The following is a 21,134-nucleotide window of genomic DNA, read 5'->3' as shown; positions in this document are numbered from 1 at the left end:
ATGCCTGAAGTCTGTTGAACTATTGTCTCATATTTTATTTTGATCCGTCTGTGGATAAACAATCGAACGTTGTGATACTTGATATTACAATAATTAAATTCGGTTGTATTAAATCTTCTAAATTGCTTCCGCTGTGTATATTAAATATTGTGTTGTTTGACTATTATGTTGCCAACCACGTCACGATACTCCCCCACCGGGCCCACCGGTGACACGTGGAAATCGGGGTGTGACAGGTTGGTATCAGAGCCAACACTGAGGGAATTAAACACTAGCCTTTTGTGTTTAATCTCAGTTACACAATTGCACAATTCTAAACTTCGAGTCTAGACCTACAACATAGGACAAATTCCACTTTAATTGTGTTGTCCCTTACTTTTGCATATATTTTGTTTTTTTTTATCTCATGCCATATTGACAGGAATTATCAAAATGCCGCCAAGATTCTTCAGAAGAAGAGGAAGAGGCAAGGGGCCGATCACCGCCCCCAATAATAATGAAGCTGGACCTTCGAATACGCGAGCTCCATCTACCACGGAGAGTGACGATCCCCGGCAGAACCGGAGGAACCTCTTTGAGCCGGCTAGACGGTCGGTCTCACATAGTTCAACACCTCCTAACCCCTATGGGCCCCAACCAGATTATGAGCCCAACAACCCTCAACCTTCATACATACCATTACAGCGATCCTTATCGCACAACTCTTTCGGTGACCCTACACCAGTTTTTACGGGTCGGTTTAACTCGGCAAATTTCCTACAAGAACCAGGGGATTTTAACCCATTGGGTCCAGAAGATCATTTCTCTGGAGATCATGCGGACGACATGGACGAGGATACGCACCCCGTCGAGCCTGCCAGTGGTACACCAAACCACCCGATAGAGATCTCTGACGGATCTTCCTTCCACGGATCGCCCTATGTTGGTCCTGATAGCTTTCAAGCTATGTTTACCAGGCACGAATGGTACTATACACCTCCTCGCCATTCATCGCCTCAGCAGCAACAAGATCCCTCTGAGGATCCAAGGTTTGTGGCAGTCACGCCACCACCTCCGCCGCCACCAGTTCAACCGGCACCCCCGCAACCACCAAGGCGTAGGAGAACCGGAGCGCGTATATCTGCGCGAACAGGAGACTTCCATTTTAGTTCTCCACTACAATCAAGCGGCAACCACTACCCGCCACATCAAGAAGATCCACAAATGGGTGGGCCTTCACACCCAGTTGCATCTCAACCACCGCCTATGGGTTTTGATAACCCAATTCCGGCATACACGGGTTCCATGGCGTACAACCCGTTTGAGCAGCCAGCACACACCAACTACAATTACGCCGAAGCCGATCCGTACATGGTAGCGGCTAACTATAACACCCAAGGACACTATGGAGATCCATGGGGAGTAGGGTACCCAACTCATGGGTACCAAATACCTGCAAGACCTATTATACGGACACAATCACAACCACCAAGGTTCTCTCTGCCTGAGCGTGAAGAAATTCTACAAAGGTTGGACTATGTAGAGCGAGAATTTCACAGGGAACGAAGGGAGCGACAAACGTTCTTCCAAGGATTGACAAGCTTGATCAAGGGGAAGGGCAAGAAGGACCACTGAATCCTTCCTAGTAACAATTGAGCCCCTGCGTGGGCATGTATGTTTGTTTTGACCCCTGCGCGGGTCTATCTTTCTGTCAACCCCTGCGAGGGTATTTTAATTGTTTAAGTCCCTGCGTGGACTATTATGTTATTAGGCGCCTGCGTGGGCATGTTTTGCTAATAAGCCCCTGCGTGGGTATGTCTTGCTATTAAGCCCCTGCGTGGGTATGTGTGTTATTAAACCCCTGCGAGGGTAAGTACTTGTTTAAACCCCTGCGTGGGTAAATTGCTATTTGAAAAGACCCGTTTAGGGCAGCATGTATCATTGTAAGAAATTAATGAATAATTGTTTTATAAATTTCATGTTTGCTGTTATATGCATAACTATTATATATGAAATAAATGAATCAAAAATCATTTCTTTTAAGTAAATATCTGTCTATGTAAATTTTTTTAAATAAGAATCTTAAAGTGTGAAGCCTAGCCTTCGGGTCATTATAAGGCCGGGCCAAGATGGTAAGACCTGTTAAGAAGATTCAAATCCTTGTTAACATCTGAATATAGGTTAACACTCCTGGCAGATGTAATTCATTTGAAATCACACACATTGTTTTATTATATAAGGATCCTTCAAAGATTCCAAACCCAATTAACGATCTCTGAATCATGGGGTAAATCATCAATTAAGATGACCATACTTTTACCCTACGTGGTAATACGTGCCTGCGGGCCCTGCTCATTTCCACATGAGCCAAAAGACAGTAGTAGCAATGACTCCCTGTCAAATAAAGGTAATGAACTAGGTTCAACCTCAAATGCTTTGATTCTCTGAAATCCTAGCATATAATTTATAAATGCCCTTGTGACTAGGCGTTCCGTGCCGCAAATAAAACTGTTATTGTTTTATAACTAGGATGAATTATTATAGAAATCCTAAATAGATATGATTAATAAATTAACCAAATATGGTCTCTGTGACCATGGTTAATGAATTACCCAAAGGGGAAATTCCATAATAAATTCCCACATAAACTATTGTCCTTGTTTTCTATAACAGTTCAATTGAAATGGCTAACTCAGACGAGATAAATAGCCATCCAACGGAGAACATTGATAACGCCCGAGTTACCTTAACGGGTGCTGAATTAAAAGCGTTGGTCGACGAAGCGGTTACAAAGGCTTTGGAAAGACAGTACGAAGAGTATAGTGGGACTCGTAGTAGGACCCTATCTACATAGCCTTCAAAGCCACCGTCCAAGAAGGATGACCCGAAGAAAGACGATGATCGACACTCCTCAAACCACAGTGCTCCATCACAGCAGGTTATACTGAACAGAGGACCCCGTGAGAACGGTTGTTCTTATAAATATTTTGTTTCATGTAAGCCCCGGGACTTCACAGGGGAGAATGGAGCTATTGACTGTATGACGTGGCTGGATGAGATGGATACGGTTGTTGATATCAGCGGGTGCGCTGAGAGAGACGTGGTCAAGTTTGTGTCGCAGTCTTTTAAGGGCGAAGCTTTAGCATGGTGGAGATCTTTGATTCAAGCCACCGGGAAAATCCCATTGTACAGCATGTCGCGGGATCAATTTGTGGCCCTTATCAAAGAAAATTTCTGCCCTCAGCATGAGGTGGAGAAGATAGAGTCTGATTTTCTATCACTGGTGATGACAAACCTTGACTGTCAAGCTTACCTAACGAACTTCAACACGATGTCCCGGTTGGTTCCCTATCTGGTAACCCCGGAACCAAAAAGAATCACTCGTTTTATCGGTGGTTTAGCCCCCCATATCAAGGCAAGCGTGAAAGCTTCTCGGCCAACCACTTTTAGATCAGTAGCTGACATTTCCTTATCCCTCACTCTGGATGCGGTCAGGCAGAGAGCGCTGAGGAATAAAGAGACTGAGAAGAGAAAGCGCGAAGATGATAGTTCGCGTAGGTCGAACAAGAAACACCGTGGGAACGGTGACATCAAGAAAGGATATGAGTCAAAGAAAGATGGGCATCATTCTGGCGACAAGCCCAAATGTAAGATTTGCAAGAAACATCACTTTGGAAGGTGCAGACTTGAGTCGAACTCTCAGACTCAGTCAAAAACCTATGCTTGTGGTATATGCAAGTCCACGGATCACAAAACCTTGGATTGCAAGAAGATGAAAGAAGCAACGTGCTACCGTTGCAATGAAAAGGGGCACATTAAAATCAACTGCCCTAAGTACAACAAGAAGCCTGAAGAGGCCAAGAAGACCAATGCGAGAGTCTTCAGAATAGACGCGAAAGAGGTCGTGCAAGACGAAAATGTCATAACAGGTACTTTCCTTGTAAATGATGTCTTTGCAAGAGTACTTTTTGATTCGGGCGCAGATAAGTCTTTCGTAGATAACAAGTTTTGTAACTTGTTGAATTTACCTGTCAAAACCTTATGCGTAAACTATGAGGTAGAGTTAGCAGATGGTACCATAGAAACCGTCTCAACTGTGTTAGATGGATGTTTTATATCCATTAAGAACCATTCTTTTCCTCTGTCACTACTTCCATTTAAGTTGGCCGGTTTTGACGCAGTTCTGGGTATGGACTGGTTATCTCACAACCACGCCCAAATTGTCTGCAACAAGAAGCAGGTAGTGATAAAAACTCCGTCTGGTGAACCACTTACCATTCGGGGAGATACCCAGTATGGGCTGCCTGAGCAGGTGACTATGCTTAAGGCTTCAAAATGTTTAAAGAAGGGTTGTGTCATCTACATAGCACAAGTGATTATTGATGAGCCTAAACCAAAGATAGAAGACATCCCTGTTATCTCTGAATTCCCAGAAGTTTTTCCGGAGGAACTACCTGGTTTGCCACCAGATAGGCAAGTGGAATTCAGGATTGATATCATCCCCGGAGCAGCACCAATTGCCAGGGCACCCTATAGGTTGGCTCCAACGGATATGAAAGAATTAAGGACACAGCTAGACGAATTGCTAGCCAAGGGCTTCATCAGGCCTAGTTCGTCTCCTTGGGGAGCACCAGTTCTGTTCGTAAAGAAGAAGGATGGGTCGATGCGTCTGTGCATCGACTATCGTGAGCTTAATAAGGTCACAATCAAAAATAGATATCCTTTACCCAGGATTGACGATTTGTTCGATCAATTGCAAGGGGCAAGTTATTTCTCAAAGATTGATTTGAGGTTAGGCTACCATCAACTGAAGGTTAGAAATGAAGACGTGCATAAAACCGCATTTAGAACCCGTTATGGCCATTACGAGTTCCTAGTGATGCCTTTTGGGCTCACTAATGCACCTGCCGCGTTCATGGATCTCACCGCGTTTGCAAGCCATACTTGGATAAATTCGTCATCGTCTTCATTGATGACATCCTTATTTATTCAAAGAACCAAGCTGATCATGAGAAACATCTTCGATGTATGCTCAAACTTTTACATCGCGAGAAACTCTATGCCAAATTCTCCAAGTGTGAATTTTGGCTTTGAGAGGTCCAATTCCTTGGACATGTGGTCAGTGAGCATGGTATCCAAGTGGATCCCGCTAAAGTTGAAGTAGTCATGAATTGGCAGGAGCCAAAGACGCCTTCGGAGATTCGTAGCTTCCTAGGATTGGCAGGATATTACCGGCGTTTCATTGAAAATTTTTCAAGGATTGCTGCACCCCTAACCTCCTTAACTAAGAAGAAAGTAAAGTTCGTTTGGGGCCCTAAGCAGCAAGAATCCTTCGATATCTTAAAATAAAAGTTGAGCAACGCTCCTGTGCTGACATTACCTGAAGGCACTGAAGAATTCGTAGTTTACTGCGATGCTTCACACACCGGCATGGGATGTGTGCTTATGCAGAAAGGTAAGGTTATTGCCTATGCATCACGACAGTTAAAGGTGCATGAAAAGAATTACACCACCCATGATTTGGAATTGGGTGCCGTTGTGTTCGCACTAAAATTGTGGAGGCATTATCTTTATGGAATCAAGTTTGTGATCTATTATGATCACAAGAGCCTCCAGCATCTGTTTAATCAGAAAGAATTAAACATGAGGCAACGCCGTTGGATGGAGACCTTGAATGATTATGATTGTGAAATCAGATACCATCCCGGCAAGGCGAATGTAGTCGCCGATGCCTTGAGTCACAAGGAAAGGGTGAAACCCATCCGAATCAATGCCAAGAGCATTGAAGTAAGGAACAATTTGATGGAAAGGTTGTTAGCTGCACAGAAGGAAGCTGTGTTGTAAGCTAACTATCCAAATGAAAAGTTAGGAGTAACTGAGGAGCAGTTGACTCTTAGCAAAGACGGAATTTTAAGATTAAACGGACGAGTATGGGTTCCAGTTCATGGAGGACTTCGTGATGTTATCCTCTAGGAGGCCCACAGTTCCAAGTACTCCGTTCATCCTGGAGCAGATAAGATGTACCAGGATCTAAAGTCCAATTATGGTGGATAGGCTTGAAAAAGTATGTAGCCGCCCATATAGCCAAATGCTTGACTTGTGCGCAAGTCAAAGCTGAGCATCAAAGGCCGTCAGGTTTGCTACAACAGCCTGAACTTCCCGAGTGGAAGTGGGAATGTGTAACTATGGATTTTATTACCAAGTTACCCAAGACGAGGAAAGGAAATGATACAATACGGGTTATAGTTGATAGACTGACTAAGTCAGCACATTTCTTACCCATCAAGGAGACTTATAGCTCCGACATGTTAGCCTAGTTATACGTTGATAAGATTGTAGCCTTGCATGGCATACCTGTGTCTATTATCTCTGACAGAGATACTAGATACACGTCGCATTTTTGGAAAAGTTTCCAGCAATCTTTGGGCACACGTTTGAATTTCAGTACGGCTTACCATCCTCAGACAGACGGTCAGAGTGAGCGTACTATTCAGACGTTGGAAGACATGCTGCGTGCATGTGCGATCGATTTGGGTGGTAGTTGGGATAAGAACATACCACTAATCGAATTCTCCTACAACAATAGCTACCATACCAGCATTAAGACTGCACCCTTCGAGGCATTATACGGTAGAAAGTGTAGATCGCCCGTGTGTTGGGCGGAAGTTGGAGATGTCCAATTATCAGGACCAGAGATAGTCTTCGAAACAACGGACAAGATTGTCCAGATTCGAGACCGTCTCAAGGCCGCCCGAGATAGGCAGAAAAGTTACGCAGATCCAAAGCGTAAAGATTTTCACTTCGAAGTGGGTGACAAAGTGTTGCTAAAAGTATCACCCTGGAAGGGGGTGATGCGATTTGGTAAGAAAGGCAAGCTAAGCCCAAGATATATAGGACCTTTCGAGATTATCGAACGTGTCGGGTCAGTTGCCTATAAGTAAAACTTACCTGAAGAGCTCAGTGGAATTCACAATGTGTTCCACATCTGCAATCTGAAAAAGTGCTTCGCTGACGAATCACTAGTTATACCACACACAGATGTGCATATAGACGAGAGCCTGAAATTTGTTGAAAAACCTTTGTCGATTGAAGATCGGCAGGTAAAGAAGCTTCGAAGGAAGCATGTACCTATTGTTAAGGTCAAATGGGATGCACGTAGAGGTCCCGAATACACGTGGGAGGTTGAATCCACGATGAAAGAAAAGTACGCTTATTTATTTCAGTAAATCTCGGGTCGAGATTTATTTTAAGGGGGTGAGGATGTAACACCTCGAAAATTCACACCCTATTATGTGTTGACACGTGTCATATGCTTAAAACGTGTGAAAGAATATTATAAAAGGACTAAAGTTGACAAACATGGAAAGTATGTGAATATATGTATTCTAAGTGTCAACTGTGAATAAACGTAATGTACATTGACCCTACATGATGCTCATACCTTCAAACGAATAAATCATGGATCATACGAAGCTAAAAGTGAGATATTTCAAACTACAGGGACTAAATGTGTCAACATGTTTAAATTATACCTCTGAGTGACCTTTTGGCAAACCCGAAGTTTTGTAACTGATAACTATGCTCACTAGAATACACGATTTAAATTTCGTAAAGTTTGGTTATCGTATGAGAAAGTTATGATCAAATTCGTGTGCGAAGAGTTAGAACGTAAACGTTGAAAGTTAGGACTTTTCGGGTAACAATAAAGTTACCCGGGGACTTAACAAAGTGGGTATATGTTTTAAGGACCTTGTAGATCAATTACGAGGGTTTACAATGCAAGAACCAAGTGCCTAATCGAATTTTGAAGAGCCAAGGATCAAATCGCAAAAAAATCAAAAGTGCTGATCAGACTAGGCCTAGCGTGACGTGAGGGGGGGGGGGGTGGCGTCACGCGACGGGTGCCCAGCTCCGAAATTTTTGGGTTTTGCCTGCTGAAGTGCAACCTGATCGATTTGTCCGATTTTCCACCTTTCTCTTGACCCCTAGACACCCCCTAAGCACTAGCAACAAGTGTTGATCAGTTGTGGGCACTAGTAGAACCATGTGTCAACAAATTGTGGTAAAAATTTCACTATATAAACCCTTGATATGCAACATTGGTCTTCACAACTTCATTCAAGCTTAAGATGCCTGAAGTCTGTTGAACTATTGTCTCATATTTTATTTCGATCCGTCTGTGGATAAACAATCGAACGTTGTGATACTTGATATTACAATAATTAAATTCGGTTGTATTACATCTTCTAAATTGCTTCCGCTGTGCATATTAAATATTGTGTTGTTTGACTATTATGTTGCCAACCACGTCACGATACTCCCCCACCGAGCCCACCGGTGACATGTGGAAATCGGGGTGTGACATTTTGAGATAAAAATGATAAGGTTTGACCCGTTTCGGCTAATTTATGCAAACTAGTTACATAAGCCGATCTGAACGGGAAAAGGGCGTAACGGGTAACCACAAGAGTCATGAACAGGTTTCCTAAGTTAATATGCCTTAAATATGTTGTGATATCAGAAGGATACCTTCCATTATACCAAAAATGAATTTAAAACCAATTTATGCCCCGAAGGGGTAATTTGGTCATTTTAAAGGTTATAAAAAGGATTAAATATTATTCTGAGTTACATGTCTGATTTAATCAGTAATTATACATATTTTAATAAGTTATAACAGTAGGGTATCATATATATATGATATTTATTAATTATAACCATACTATGCACCGTAGGGGCATTTTGGTAATTTCACATAAGCTTATAAGGTCAAAACTGAAAACCTGAGTTTAAAACTTTTCCTTACTGTTAAAATATAAAAATATACTGAATATATCAGTAGGCATCAACCCTTATATGTTTAAAATAGTTTTGATACATATTATGCGTTAAAAACGCTTAAAAAAGCGTTTTGGGGTCATTTCCGGGTTTTGTATAGAAAGCTGATATTTTTATTATTCCAAAAGGCTCAAAATATTTTATTTATCATATTATATCAGTAGAAAAAGGTTCGGGGTCAAAAGGATTTGTAAAACTCATTTTATAGCCCAAAAGGGCAAAACCGACATTTACCAAATCAAGCCTATAACCCTATGTTATACTCAGCCTAAAAAGAGTAAATTGCTAAAATCGTGCCCGACGTTTGTTCACATTTGCTAGATCCATACAAAAAAGGTTTTTTTCTCAAAGGAACCACTGAGGTTTCAAAAAAGTTGCTAAATCCATAAAAAATGACTAATACTTTTAAAATACTAAGTTGATAAAGGAATAATTTAGTCATTCTTTTAATTTATTTAATTTACCTTTTTTAACAGTTTTATTTCTCAAACGAAACAGTGGCATGTCATAATCTGTTAAATGGGAATGTGTGATCAAATACAATCCAATCACAGAATCAAAATGGTTTGTTTCTTCCTTGGTTTTTTACATATGAACGAATTTATACCAATTATATCATCAAATAGAAAAGGAACACAAACAACCAAGCATTAAGACATTTTTTTTTTTTGCATCGATAAAAAAGTATAAATTAATTAATTAAACTTAATTTAAAGAAACAATAGGAAAATTTGACTTGATGGCTTTACCTATGCTATATATGTATTTTTTAAATTAACTAACGTATCATATTTATATTTTGCCAATCCTCCTAAATAAAAAAAATATAAACCGACAAACTTAAAATTAAAATCAAATCAAATGTGAATACCTCGAAAAGAAGGGAAAAACAGAAAGAACTCCTTAACTAAGGTTTAATGTTTATATTTTACCAATCCTACTAAATAAAAATAAATTATAACCAACAAACATAATATACAAAAAAAATCAAACGTAAATACTGAAAAGAAGGAAGAAACAGAAAGAACTCCTTAACTAAGGTTTAATGTTTATATTTTACCAATCCTACAAAATAAAAATAAATTATAACCAACAAACATAATATACAAAAAAAATGAAGTGTCAATACCGAAAAGAAGGGAGAAAAGAAAGGAATCCTTTAGATTTATGTGATTAAAAAAATAAAAATATAAGAATAAATTGCTAAAATCATCCCTTACGTTTAATAACCTTTTAAAAAAAGGTAAATTAAATAAATTAAAAAATTACTAAACTACCCCTCTATCAACTTAGGATTGTTAAGAGTATTAGTCATTTTGGATGAATTTAGCAACTTTTTTGAAACCTCAGTGGTTCCTATGAGAAAAAAAACTTTTTTTGGATGGATCTAGCAAATGTGAACAAACGTCAAGGATGATTTTAGCAATTTACTCGCCTAAAAATAAATAAAAATCTTTAAAAATCCCAAAATATTATTTTATATCAGTAGGTAAAAAGTTTGGTATCAAAAATTGGGTTTAGATAGGATATACGCTAATTGCGCCTTTTAATTCATAAAAACTTCCTAATTACGCTAATGAGCATAACTCCTATTCTAGACCTTAACGATGTCGAATTTTTGGGACAAGTTTATAAATCATTAATAAAGATTATTGTCCTCTCGTATTTTCAAAATTCACGTTTTAGGATCAAAAGGGCATAACGGTCAACATTTAGGCATTTAACGGAAACAAGCATGAACTAGGATTTCTATGGAACCAAGTTGTATAAACTCGGAGGGTTATACTAACCTATAATATGGTCCTAATGGAATCCTAAGGCATATCTAAACTAAGCTAAATCGGGTCAGAACTGAAAGTCAAAGCAAAAGTCAACTTTTGCGACTTTCGGTTCCGAACCGAGCCTATACTTAGAATTGTCGGGATGAATCATGCTTAGGCATGTTCAACTAATATTTACCAAGTTATTAAAGTGAGAAAACTGATTTTATGTCTTTTATATTAATAGTTATGTATTTTATTTTAAAACTGACCCCTTTGACTTTCATTTGACCCGACAATTTTAACTAAGTAAACGTGGTAACTAGGAGGTGCCCTTTTGAGGGTTAAACACCTACCTAATTACGGTCACGTAGCCATGTTCGACGCCAACAATGGCTCAACCATTTAAAAGTCAAAACGTTTATCGAAGCGCTTGACTTTTCGGCTATAAACGATAAACGATTAAACTAAGCATGAAGGACACTTACAAAGGGTCCAAGCATGGAGGGTTGATCCTAAATTCTCAGGTATGAAGGGCAAAGTCCTCAACTTAGAGAATTCAAGACCAAGGTGTGAATAAAAGCCAAGATCAAGTGGGTTTATATAGGATTTCAAGAACCGTTAGGATTGTTTCTCGTAACCCGAGCCTTGACCTGGACCGTAAACATCTTACCCCCTGATTTCTAATACCATGGGCACCCTTAAACAAGCCCGTAGACTTGTTAAAACCACTTGCAAACCCTGGAACCAGCTGGAACAAGCTGTAAACAACATTTTTCAGGTCTGATGGGCTCTCGCGCCCGGTGTAAGAAATAAGCTCAGGCTTACGCCCCAGACCTGAGCCAATTTTGACAGAAATGTCAGTTTTAGTCCCTGCAGTTGCAAATCTTGGTTTTTGATGCATTTTTGACACATTCTAGTCCCGTTAACCTCATTTCAAGGCTATAAAATGAAGTTAAAGTATAGGGAACATGAAACATGCTCAAAAATATCTCGGATGTCGGTTCGTTTGGTCGTACGGTTGCGTTGTTCGGCTAATTACGACGAAACACGAACGGACGCTAAAAACGATCAAAATCACGCGACGAATGGAATTTTATCAACCCATACACTAAAATAAAATATTCTAGTGCTTACATAAATTTTTGGGTGTCCGGGGATATTCAGAATGCGAGATATGCGCGAAAGTGCAAACTTTTGCACTTTTTGACACTTTTAGTCCCTGCATGACATAAAAGTTTATTTTTGCGCACCAAACACCTCTAAGCCTATATCTAAGCTATATAAAGGATAAATAGGGTATGTTTAACTTATGGACATACTCCGGAAGGTCCGATACCCTATGAATTGACATACTTTTGCAGTTTGACGCAAATAGTCCTTTAATTGCGCAAAGTAGCGCGGAATGTCTTTTAATGATATCCAAGCCTTCCATGGCCCATAATGGGCATTACCAAGTATATACTTAAATATTACTATGCTCCTGTTCGCTTAAAAGGTCACCGAAATGCGTAAATTCAAAAGTTGACGTTTTAGGCCCCTCTATTGCGTAAACTTGCGCATCTCATCATTTATTAGCATTGAAGCCTCATCTAATCCATATTAGGCATCCTTGATAGTATTATTAAACATCACGATTCTTCGGGTTCACTAAAACGCCATTCAGAGGTATAATTAAACATATTGACGCTTTTAGTCCCTCTAACTTGCAAAGTTGCGCGTAACTTTACTTATGGGCATAAAAACCTTAGTTGGCTATTATTTGGCATTCCCGAGAGTATAATTAAATACCATGAAGCTCCCAGTTTGTTAAAAGGTCACTCAGAGTTAAGAATTAACATGTTGACGCTTTTAACTCTTCATCGCGCAAACTTTCAATTGATTACGCAAACGGCTACACTTAATCATCAAGTGGCACATTTGTGAATATAAACATCGTAAGAGGTTATTTAGAAACTTATTTTAGGTATGCTAACACTTCCAGTCCTTTCATAATCAAAGTTTTCGATTTTTCGAAAAAATTAGTCCCTAAATTTCAATGTTTGACTTCATTAGTGTCCATTACAAGTGTGAATACTTCATTGGACGTGATTTTATGAGGTGTTACATCCTTTCATTGTTGAGGATGCTGATTCTTCAGATGATGAATCCGATGATACTGACTCAACACGTTGCAGTTATCAAAGAAGAGGACATACCTCTCCAAAATCACATTCTATGTGATCCTCCCTCAAAACCTACTAAGACTGTTCGGGTCGAGTCCAGTTCTGCACCAGAGTCCGAGAGTGTGAATTTTTTGTACACTCTAGTTGGTGATGATAAAGTTTATTCAAACAAATATTTTCCAATAAAAATGTAAATCAATCTTTAATCAAGTTTTTGTGTTTTTTTGGTGATACCAAAGGTTCTACGTCGAATGTTTTGCACAGACACATATTTGAGGATTTTAATTGATCCTCCGGCTAGCGTGAAGGGTTTTGCACGGAAACATACAGGTATGTAAAGTCTACAGTAGTTTTAAAGCGCTGTTCACTGAAGACCTGGGGGAATCTTTATGAGATTTTACAGGGATCTGGGTGTAATTCAATTCGTTGAGTACTGATGTTGAAGATCCGTAGTGCATTACTTGGTCAACTTCACAAAGGCGAGACAATGAGATCTGGATGTAGTTCAACATAGCATGCTGGTTGAGCTTGCAAGTGATATACTTAGTCTAGTTAGTTGACTTCCTAAGTGTTGATGCTGAAGATCAAAGTGCACTACTTGGTCGATTCCACAAAGATGCTTTACAGAAGACAGTATGCTTGAATGAAATGGAGTTCTTATGACAATACCAAGATTTGATGCAGTTTTTTAAAGAATGGAACCCTTATCAGATGCCGGTTGGAGTATTGGAAGATCAACGGAAGATCGGTCAATTTAGCCTTGCGAGGATATTGCACAACACCCAACCGGATACGCGTACTTTGAAGGGGAAATGTTATACGGGAAGCTTCATCAACTGAAGATACTACTTACCTGGATAATCGGTCAAAGGGGAATTTGTTAATACAGAGAAGATGACATCAACAAATTTACTTGACTGAAGATCGATTGCGGTTGCATTTTCAGCATTCGACAACAACGGACAAGGGGGAATTTGTTGGTGCAGTTTTTTGTGTCCGATGCTGTTCGAATAGATTAGAATTATTTTATGCTGAATATGTGATAGATAGTGAAACGATCAAACGAACGTGTATTGACCCGCTCGTTTGAAGTGGTCAAACGAGAGGGTTATTTGTTTGGCCATGTATGTTTGCTAGACAAGGGGGTGTGGCTATAAATAGCAACCCTTAGTTATTTGCAAACTGGAGAGAGAGTTCAGAGAGAGTTCTCAAAGAGTTTTAGATGAAGTTTTAGAGTTTAGGGGAGAGATCACCACTTGGTCTCTCTCCGTATACTCCTTTGATATTGTTCGGTTATCTTGTAGTCGGACCGATTTGTAATGTTATACAACCGGATTAATACAAAGAAGTTGTTTGTTTGTCTCTAATCTCTCCCTTCTTGAACTTAATCACTCACTAATCACGGTTTCGGTCCGAAATGATGAACCTACACATTTCAAGCCAATAAAATATAAAATCGTAGAGTAATATTAAATAATAGAAATAAAAACCATTAAACCAAAAATCTGTAGCATATCATATTTTTTATTATATTATACTATATTATATTAGATTGTATTGTAATGCATCATATTTGTTATTTATTATGTTATGTTCTAGTATATCATATTCTATTCCTTTTGATATGGTTTCATATAATATCCGATATAACATGGTATCTAGTATTATATCATATCACATAACATCATATCATGCTATCACTACTTCCCAAACAAGTATTATAGGCGGAAAGTTCGACAAAGAAACCCAAAAATGAAAAAAATATTTTTTTTTGTTTTTGTTAGATAACCTTACCGCTGATCCCTAAAATAAAAAAAATAAAAAAATTGTTAAATGTTATTGAATTTTTACAAACATATTACCCATATAAAAAATTACGTTTTCATATTGCATCAGTATTCAACTATAATGAATCACAAATCCAAGAAAGAAAAAAGAAACATCATTTTGATGAGTTTTGTCCAAATGGTTTTTTTAAATCTGCCTCACAAGAGTTATGTTATATCTGGTTTTTTTCCTTCTCAAAAAGCTTTTTTATATGATACAATACAAGTTTTAGAGGGGTGAAATTGACAAGTTTTAAACTCAAATTTTTAGAAAGGGGGAACGAAAAGTAAAGAAGGGGGAGCATTTAGCATTCCACTTAATTATTTGAAGGTTTTTTATTTTGGTATTAACGATCAAGTAATCTTCAATCTCAAAAAAGAACTCTATACCAAGTCAATCCCTTAGAATTCGTGTCGAGCTTGGGCTGGTTGTGGCTTGACTCACCTACATGTTTATTAAATTGTTCTTAGTCAACTCCATACCAAGTCAAGGCCTTAGTAAAAAATTCAATTTGGTTTAGAGTTCTAGTTGATTTTGAGCTGGATATGCCTAGACTCGCCTACATGTTTATCAAATTGTTCTTAGTATATATGTAACAGAATATATTATTACTCTAAACTTCTTTCTTCACCATTCAAAAGCCAAAGCAAATGTTAAACCCTTGAATAAGTATTTAAATGTTACATCTTTTAAAGGAATCAATTACAAGGTACACTTAAAATTATAAAATGTTGTATATTTTTGGAAAACGTCGAATCTTAATCAATCATCACAACCGACTATCTAAATTGTCATTAAAACTAATCTTCAAATCTTAATCAGTTATCACAAGGTTCAGAAAGTTTGAATCCATTCCCATATAGCTTCTCTCATTTCTGTGCCAAACTAAATATTTCCGATTCTTGAAGAACACCATCCTTGGGAGTCCAGAAACCACGTCAACAAACCGCATTGTTGGGTCCACAACTACCCATAGTTTCATCCTTGGGAGTCCAGAAACCACGTCAACAAACTACTGATGCTAACCTCAGCACAGATTTTTTGGCGGCACAAGGCGCCCACTCGTCCCTGTATCTATAGCAGACAATGATTTCTCAAATAATGGAGTAACCATCTCATTCATACAATCAAAGAATCAAGGCAGGAACGAATTTTTTTGTTACACATAAATAAAATCATCCATGCTTCAGTTTATGTATAGTAGGTGCTAGTATTTAAAAGAATTGAAAGAACACCGCTTAAAGATGTTATCAAGTTCTTCAACTGTCATTCTGGGTGCATAACGGTCTAGCTTATTCTTCCTACTGGTTCCAGTGCCAGGCTTATCATTACGAACTTGAACTTGAGCTCGAGCTTTAGTAGAGGACTTACTTCCACTGGGTTCAAGAGCCAGTGGCGGAGGGGTTGATCGCGGTTCATCAGTCACTTGATTAGTTGCCACCAGTGTTTGTTGAACAGCAGCAATAGGGGTGGGTGTGCGGGTAGACTCTTGCGGGGTTTCTTGAGAACTCGGTATCTGAAACAAAATATTAGTTAATGACAAATGAAATATGATTCTAGCTTTTGCAACACTTGATTGTATATTTGGCTAACATATAGTTATGCATACCAATATTGCATCTTGTGGTCCACAACCATTGCACTTAATTTCTTCGCCTTCTAATGCTGTATACTAGTCCATGGATACTGGGCACAGGCGACGGAATTTCTGTATGGAAAATGAGTGTTTTTTGTAGGTCCGGCTAGGGGTGGATCTAGTCGCCTAATCCTTGTGTACGAACACACCCGGTTGTGCGGAATCCAACCGGAGATGCAAACCGAGTTAGAACACGACAAGAACACGAGAAGGAGATCGAGACTCAACGATTAACACTAATGCATTAATACTTGAAACGGTTACAAATCAATGTTTACAAATTAATCTTTGCAAACTCTCACTAGTTCACTCGGTTGGATGTTCTTGCTTTCTGCCCTCCTTCTCTCTTCAGTGTGTGTGTGTGTGTGTTATGTGTGCCCCTTGTTCACCGAAATTACCCTTTATATTTGGTCTTCATTTGTGCGATTTGGGTTGGGCTTCACTTGTGCGATTGGCTGAGATATTTGGCCCAATGTTTGTTGAAGTCCAAAGTTCATGCATGCAAAAACAGAATTCTCGAATTCATATTTGCCAAGTTTAGTCAACTTATGACATCATCATGACATCATCATGATGATGTCATGATGATGTGGCAGCGGGAACCGGCTCGCGGCGCTTCGTGCTTCACGTGTCGAACTCTGGGACGCACGACGGAGGAATGTCGTGACGTTGGGCTTGAGCCGAACCTAACCGTGTCGAACCAAACCGAGTTGAACCGAACCTAGTTGCGGTCACATAATATGTATCAACATTTTTCAATTTAAATAATAATAATAATAACAATATAGTAAAATATAGTACATCGTCGCACGAAGGACTAAATATATAAATTGAACACTACATAAATGTAAACATATTCAAAGCAATGTCTTCAACGAAAATTAAGAAGCTCCGTTGTAGACACATTTTAACTTGTTAAGAAGCTCTCATCAAGAAGAACAAAACCCAAATTAATCAATTATATAACACATAGAAAAGTACCATTATTTGCATACGGATTCATTAAAACTGTAAAAGTATAACTTTCACTCATTTTCTAACATTTTTCTTTTATTGAAATTAAGACAATTATAGAGTTTGTATATTTAACCCATTATATCTATAAATGGTTTGGAAATAAGTTTTAGCTCTACAATCAATATAGTTAACATCAGAAACCTAGCCAACTACTTTACCATCAATTAAACACATAAAACATGTGACTAAATACACAAAACCCTGACCTGTTTCAGACCCGTATCCATGACCCGAAACGAACCCGTCAAGATTATCCAACATTCACCCCCATAATCTTGACGCCGGCTTCTTCTCCTTAACTGAAACACACAGGTTCATAGCTCGCTTGCTTGATCGATGTTGATACATATTATGTGGACGCGACTCAGTTCGGTTCCAATTCATTACGAAGTGAAGACCATGGTCAAGATGTCCTCCTATCTTGAACCGGTATAATATGTTTAGTGTAAAATAGTTATATGTGAGCAGACTGTGTTCTGTTAATATGTTGTTTGTTTAGTTTCTGCAAGTGCATCTGCAAGTTAAGTCATCCACGAAGACTAAGGAGTCTTCGTGGGAGTCCCTATCCACGAACTCTCCTTTGTGAAGAACTCTCCATGGCACGAAGTCTGCTTGTGACGAACAATATAAACCTCACAAAGACTCCATGTTTATTCCCTCACGAAGACTCCATGGACGAACCATCATGCCTAGACAAAGACTCATTGCCACGAAGTCTTCATTGTCGTCGAACACTCCAATGTCACCAAGACTGAGTGTTCGTCCAACTCAACATGGCGAAGACTTATGTAGCAACGAAGACTCCACTGACCAAGCGACGAAGACTCAATGTGTTTATGTAGCGACGAAGACTCTCTGCTTGGGACGAAGACTCCTCTAGACGAAGACTAATGTTCGTTAATGTTTGAGGGTTTGTCGATAGTTTCCACGAAGACTCCTAGTCTTCGTAGGCCCGATGATGGTTCGTGGCCCAGTCCACTCTTCGTGGATGTGCTGTTTTATGTTTGCTTATTTAAGGGACGCTTGCAGAACACAGAAGATAAGACAGAGAACACAGAGAACAGAGTGTGAGAACAGGAGAGTTTTGAGAGAGCTTTGAATTTTTTTATCTTGTTTGTAAAACTCTTCTGATATATATATATATATATATATATATATATATATATATATATATATACAAGTGTGCATTAATCGTTGAATATTGTCTTGTACTGTTCGTGTTCTTTGCTCGGTTTAAGTTCCGGTTGGATTCCGCACAACCGGGTTTGTTTACATAACAAGGATAAGGTTACTAGATCCTCCTCTAGTGTACCTACAAGTGGTATCAGAGCCTTGGCTCTCATCCTTGTTAAAACTGAGCCATGTGTCGAGTTTTCAAAGTTTCTTGAAGGTTTTATGGGTTAAATCTTTGACAGAAATGTCAGTTTTGGTCCCTGCAGTTGCAAATCTTGGTTTTTGATGCATTTTTGACACATTCTAGTCCCGTTAACCTCATTTCAAGGCTCTAAAATGAAGTTAAAGTATAGGGAACATGAAACATGCTCAAAAATATATCGGATGTCGGTTCGTTTGGTCGTACGGTTGCGTTGTTCGGCTAATTACGACGAAACACGAACGGACGCTAAAAACGATCAAAATCACGCGACGAATGGAATTTTATCAAGCCATACACTAAAATAAAATATTTTAGTGCTTACATAAATTTTTGGGTGTCCAGGGATATTCAGAATGCGAGATATGCGCGAAAGTGCAAACTTGTGCACTTTTTGACACTTTTAGTCCATGCATGACATAAAAGTTTATTTTTGCGCACCAAACACCTCTAAGCCTATATCTAAGCTATATAAAGGATAAATAGGGTATGTTTAACTTATGGACATACTCCGGAAGGTCCGATACCCTACGAATTGACATACTTTTGCAGTTTGACGCAAATAGTCCTTTAATTGCACAAAGTAGCGCGGAATGTCTTTTAATGATATCCAATCCTTCCATGGCCCATAATGGGCATTACCAAGCATATACTTAAATAATACTACGCTCCTGTTCGCTTAAAAGGTCACCGAAATGCGTAAATTCAAAAGTTGACGTTTTAGGCCCCTCTATTGCGTAAACTTGCGCATCTCATCATTTATTAGCATCGAAGCCTCATCTAATCCATATTAGGCATCCTTGATAGTATTATTAAACATCACGATTCTTCGGGTTCGCTAAAAGGCCATTCAGAGGTATAATTAAACATATTGACGCTTTTTGTCCCTCTAACTTGCAAAGTTGCGCGTAACTTTACTTATAGGCATAAAAACCTTAGTTGGCCATTATTTGGCATTCCCGAGAGTATAATTAAATATCATGAAGCTCCCAGTTTGTTAAAAGGTCACTCAGAGGTAAGAATTAACATGTTGACACTTTTAACTCTTTATCGCGCAAACTTTCAATTGATTACGCAAACGGCTACACTTAATCATCAAGTGGCACATTTGTGAATATAAACATCGTAAGAGGTTATTTAGAAACTTATTTTAGGTATGATAACACTTCCAGTCCTTTCATAATCAAAGTTTTCGATTTTTCGAAAAAATTAGTCCCTAAATTTCAATGTTTGACTTCATTAGTGTCCATTACAAGTGTCAATACTTCATTGGACGTGATTTTACGAGGTGTTACATCCAGTCATTGTTGAGGATGCTGATTCTTCAGATGATGAATCCGATGATACTGACTCAACACGTTGCAGTTATCAAAGAAGAGGACATACCTCTCCAGAATCACATTCTATGTGATCCTCCCTCAAAACCTACTAAGACTGTTCGGGTCGAGTCCAGTTCTGCACCAGAGTCCGAGAGTGTGAATTTTTTGTACACTCTAGTTGGTGATGATAAAGTTTATTCAAACAAATATTTTCTAATAAAAATGTAAATCAGTCTTTAATCAAGTTTTTGTGTTTTTTTGGTGATACCAAAGGTTCTACGTCGAATGTTTTGCACAGAGACATATTTGAGGATTTTAATTGATCCTCCGGCCAGCGTGAAGGGTTTTGCATGGAAACATACAGGTATGTAAAGTCTACAGTAGTTTCAAAGCGCTGTTCACTGAAGACCTGGGGGAATCTTTATGAGATTTTACAGGGATCTGGGTGTAATTCAATTTGTTGAGTACTGATGTTGAAGATCCGTAGTGCATTACTTGGTCAACTTCACAAAGGCGCGTTTTACGAGAAAATAGGAAGTGTATGTGTATAGAAAGCAGGTTTCGCTCATATGGTCCTAGTCTATAGGTTTCGCTTATTTGTCATATGAGGTTTCGCTCATATGGAGATGTCCATAAGAGCGAAACCCCCTGGCCTATAAATAGGTGTTCATTTGAGCGAAACCACAAGGATTCCCTTGTATTCCACGCCGAAGTGCTACCGGTGTGAACATCGAGTTGTAAACGTTGTTAAATCAATACAAACAGTAGATTAAGCAAAGAACAAGCTGTTTCTACCTTCGTTTCTTGTTATTCCGCACCTGAAACGAAGTAAAACTCCTCTGAACGACTCGTTCGGGTCAGATCACGATCCTACACTCAGAGATTAGTTGGAGAGGGGGACCCAAGCCTTCATAGACTTGGGTTGCCCCTGAGAATTAAGAAATGTAATTTCAATTTCTTGAAGATTTTCAAACACAGCATCTCCCCCTGAACTTTCACCCGTTTTAGGTTTCCAAGTTTGTTTTTGTTTACCAGTTTGATTCTTATAAACAGATTTTGAAACTTCTGGTTTTAATGGTTGTGAAGAACTTGGTTCCCTTTTGATCGTTTTGACTTTAGATTTTAAAGCCTTTTCAACAGCTTTGATGTTTTGACGTCGTTGTTTCGTTTCTTGTTCCTTAACAGTTCTTTTATCATGTTTTGGAGAAACAAGACGACGTT

The 21,134-nt window shown here is 38.8% G+C and overlaps 1 protein-coding gene across 1 annotated transcript; it reads left to right on the top strand.

The window, feature by feature from the left end:
- The first annotated feature begins 432 nt into the window (after window positions 1-432).
- Window positions 433-1,614, top strand: LOC110906452 (leucine-rich repeat extensin-like protein 5). The gene has a single exon (XM_022151584.1). It carries the CDS (start codon window positions 433-435, stop codon window positions 1,612-1,614), a length of 1,182 nt encoding a protein of 393 aa, XP_022007276.1.
- The last annotated feature ends 19,520 nt before the right edge of the window (window positions 1,615-21,134 follow it).

Source organism: Helianthus annuus, chromosome 14 (assembly GCF_002127325.2).
Source record: "Helianthus annuus cultivar XRQ/B chromosome 14, HanXRQr2.0-SUNRISE, whole genome shotgun sequence".
Taxonomy (NCBI): domain Eukaryota; kingdom Viridiplantae; phylum Streptophyta; class Magnoliopsida; order Asterales; family Asteraceae; genus Helianthus; species Helianthus annuus.
The sequence above is the reverse complement of the archived record's forward strand: the minus strand, read 5'-3'. Positions and strand labels throughout refer to the sequence as shown.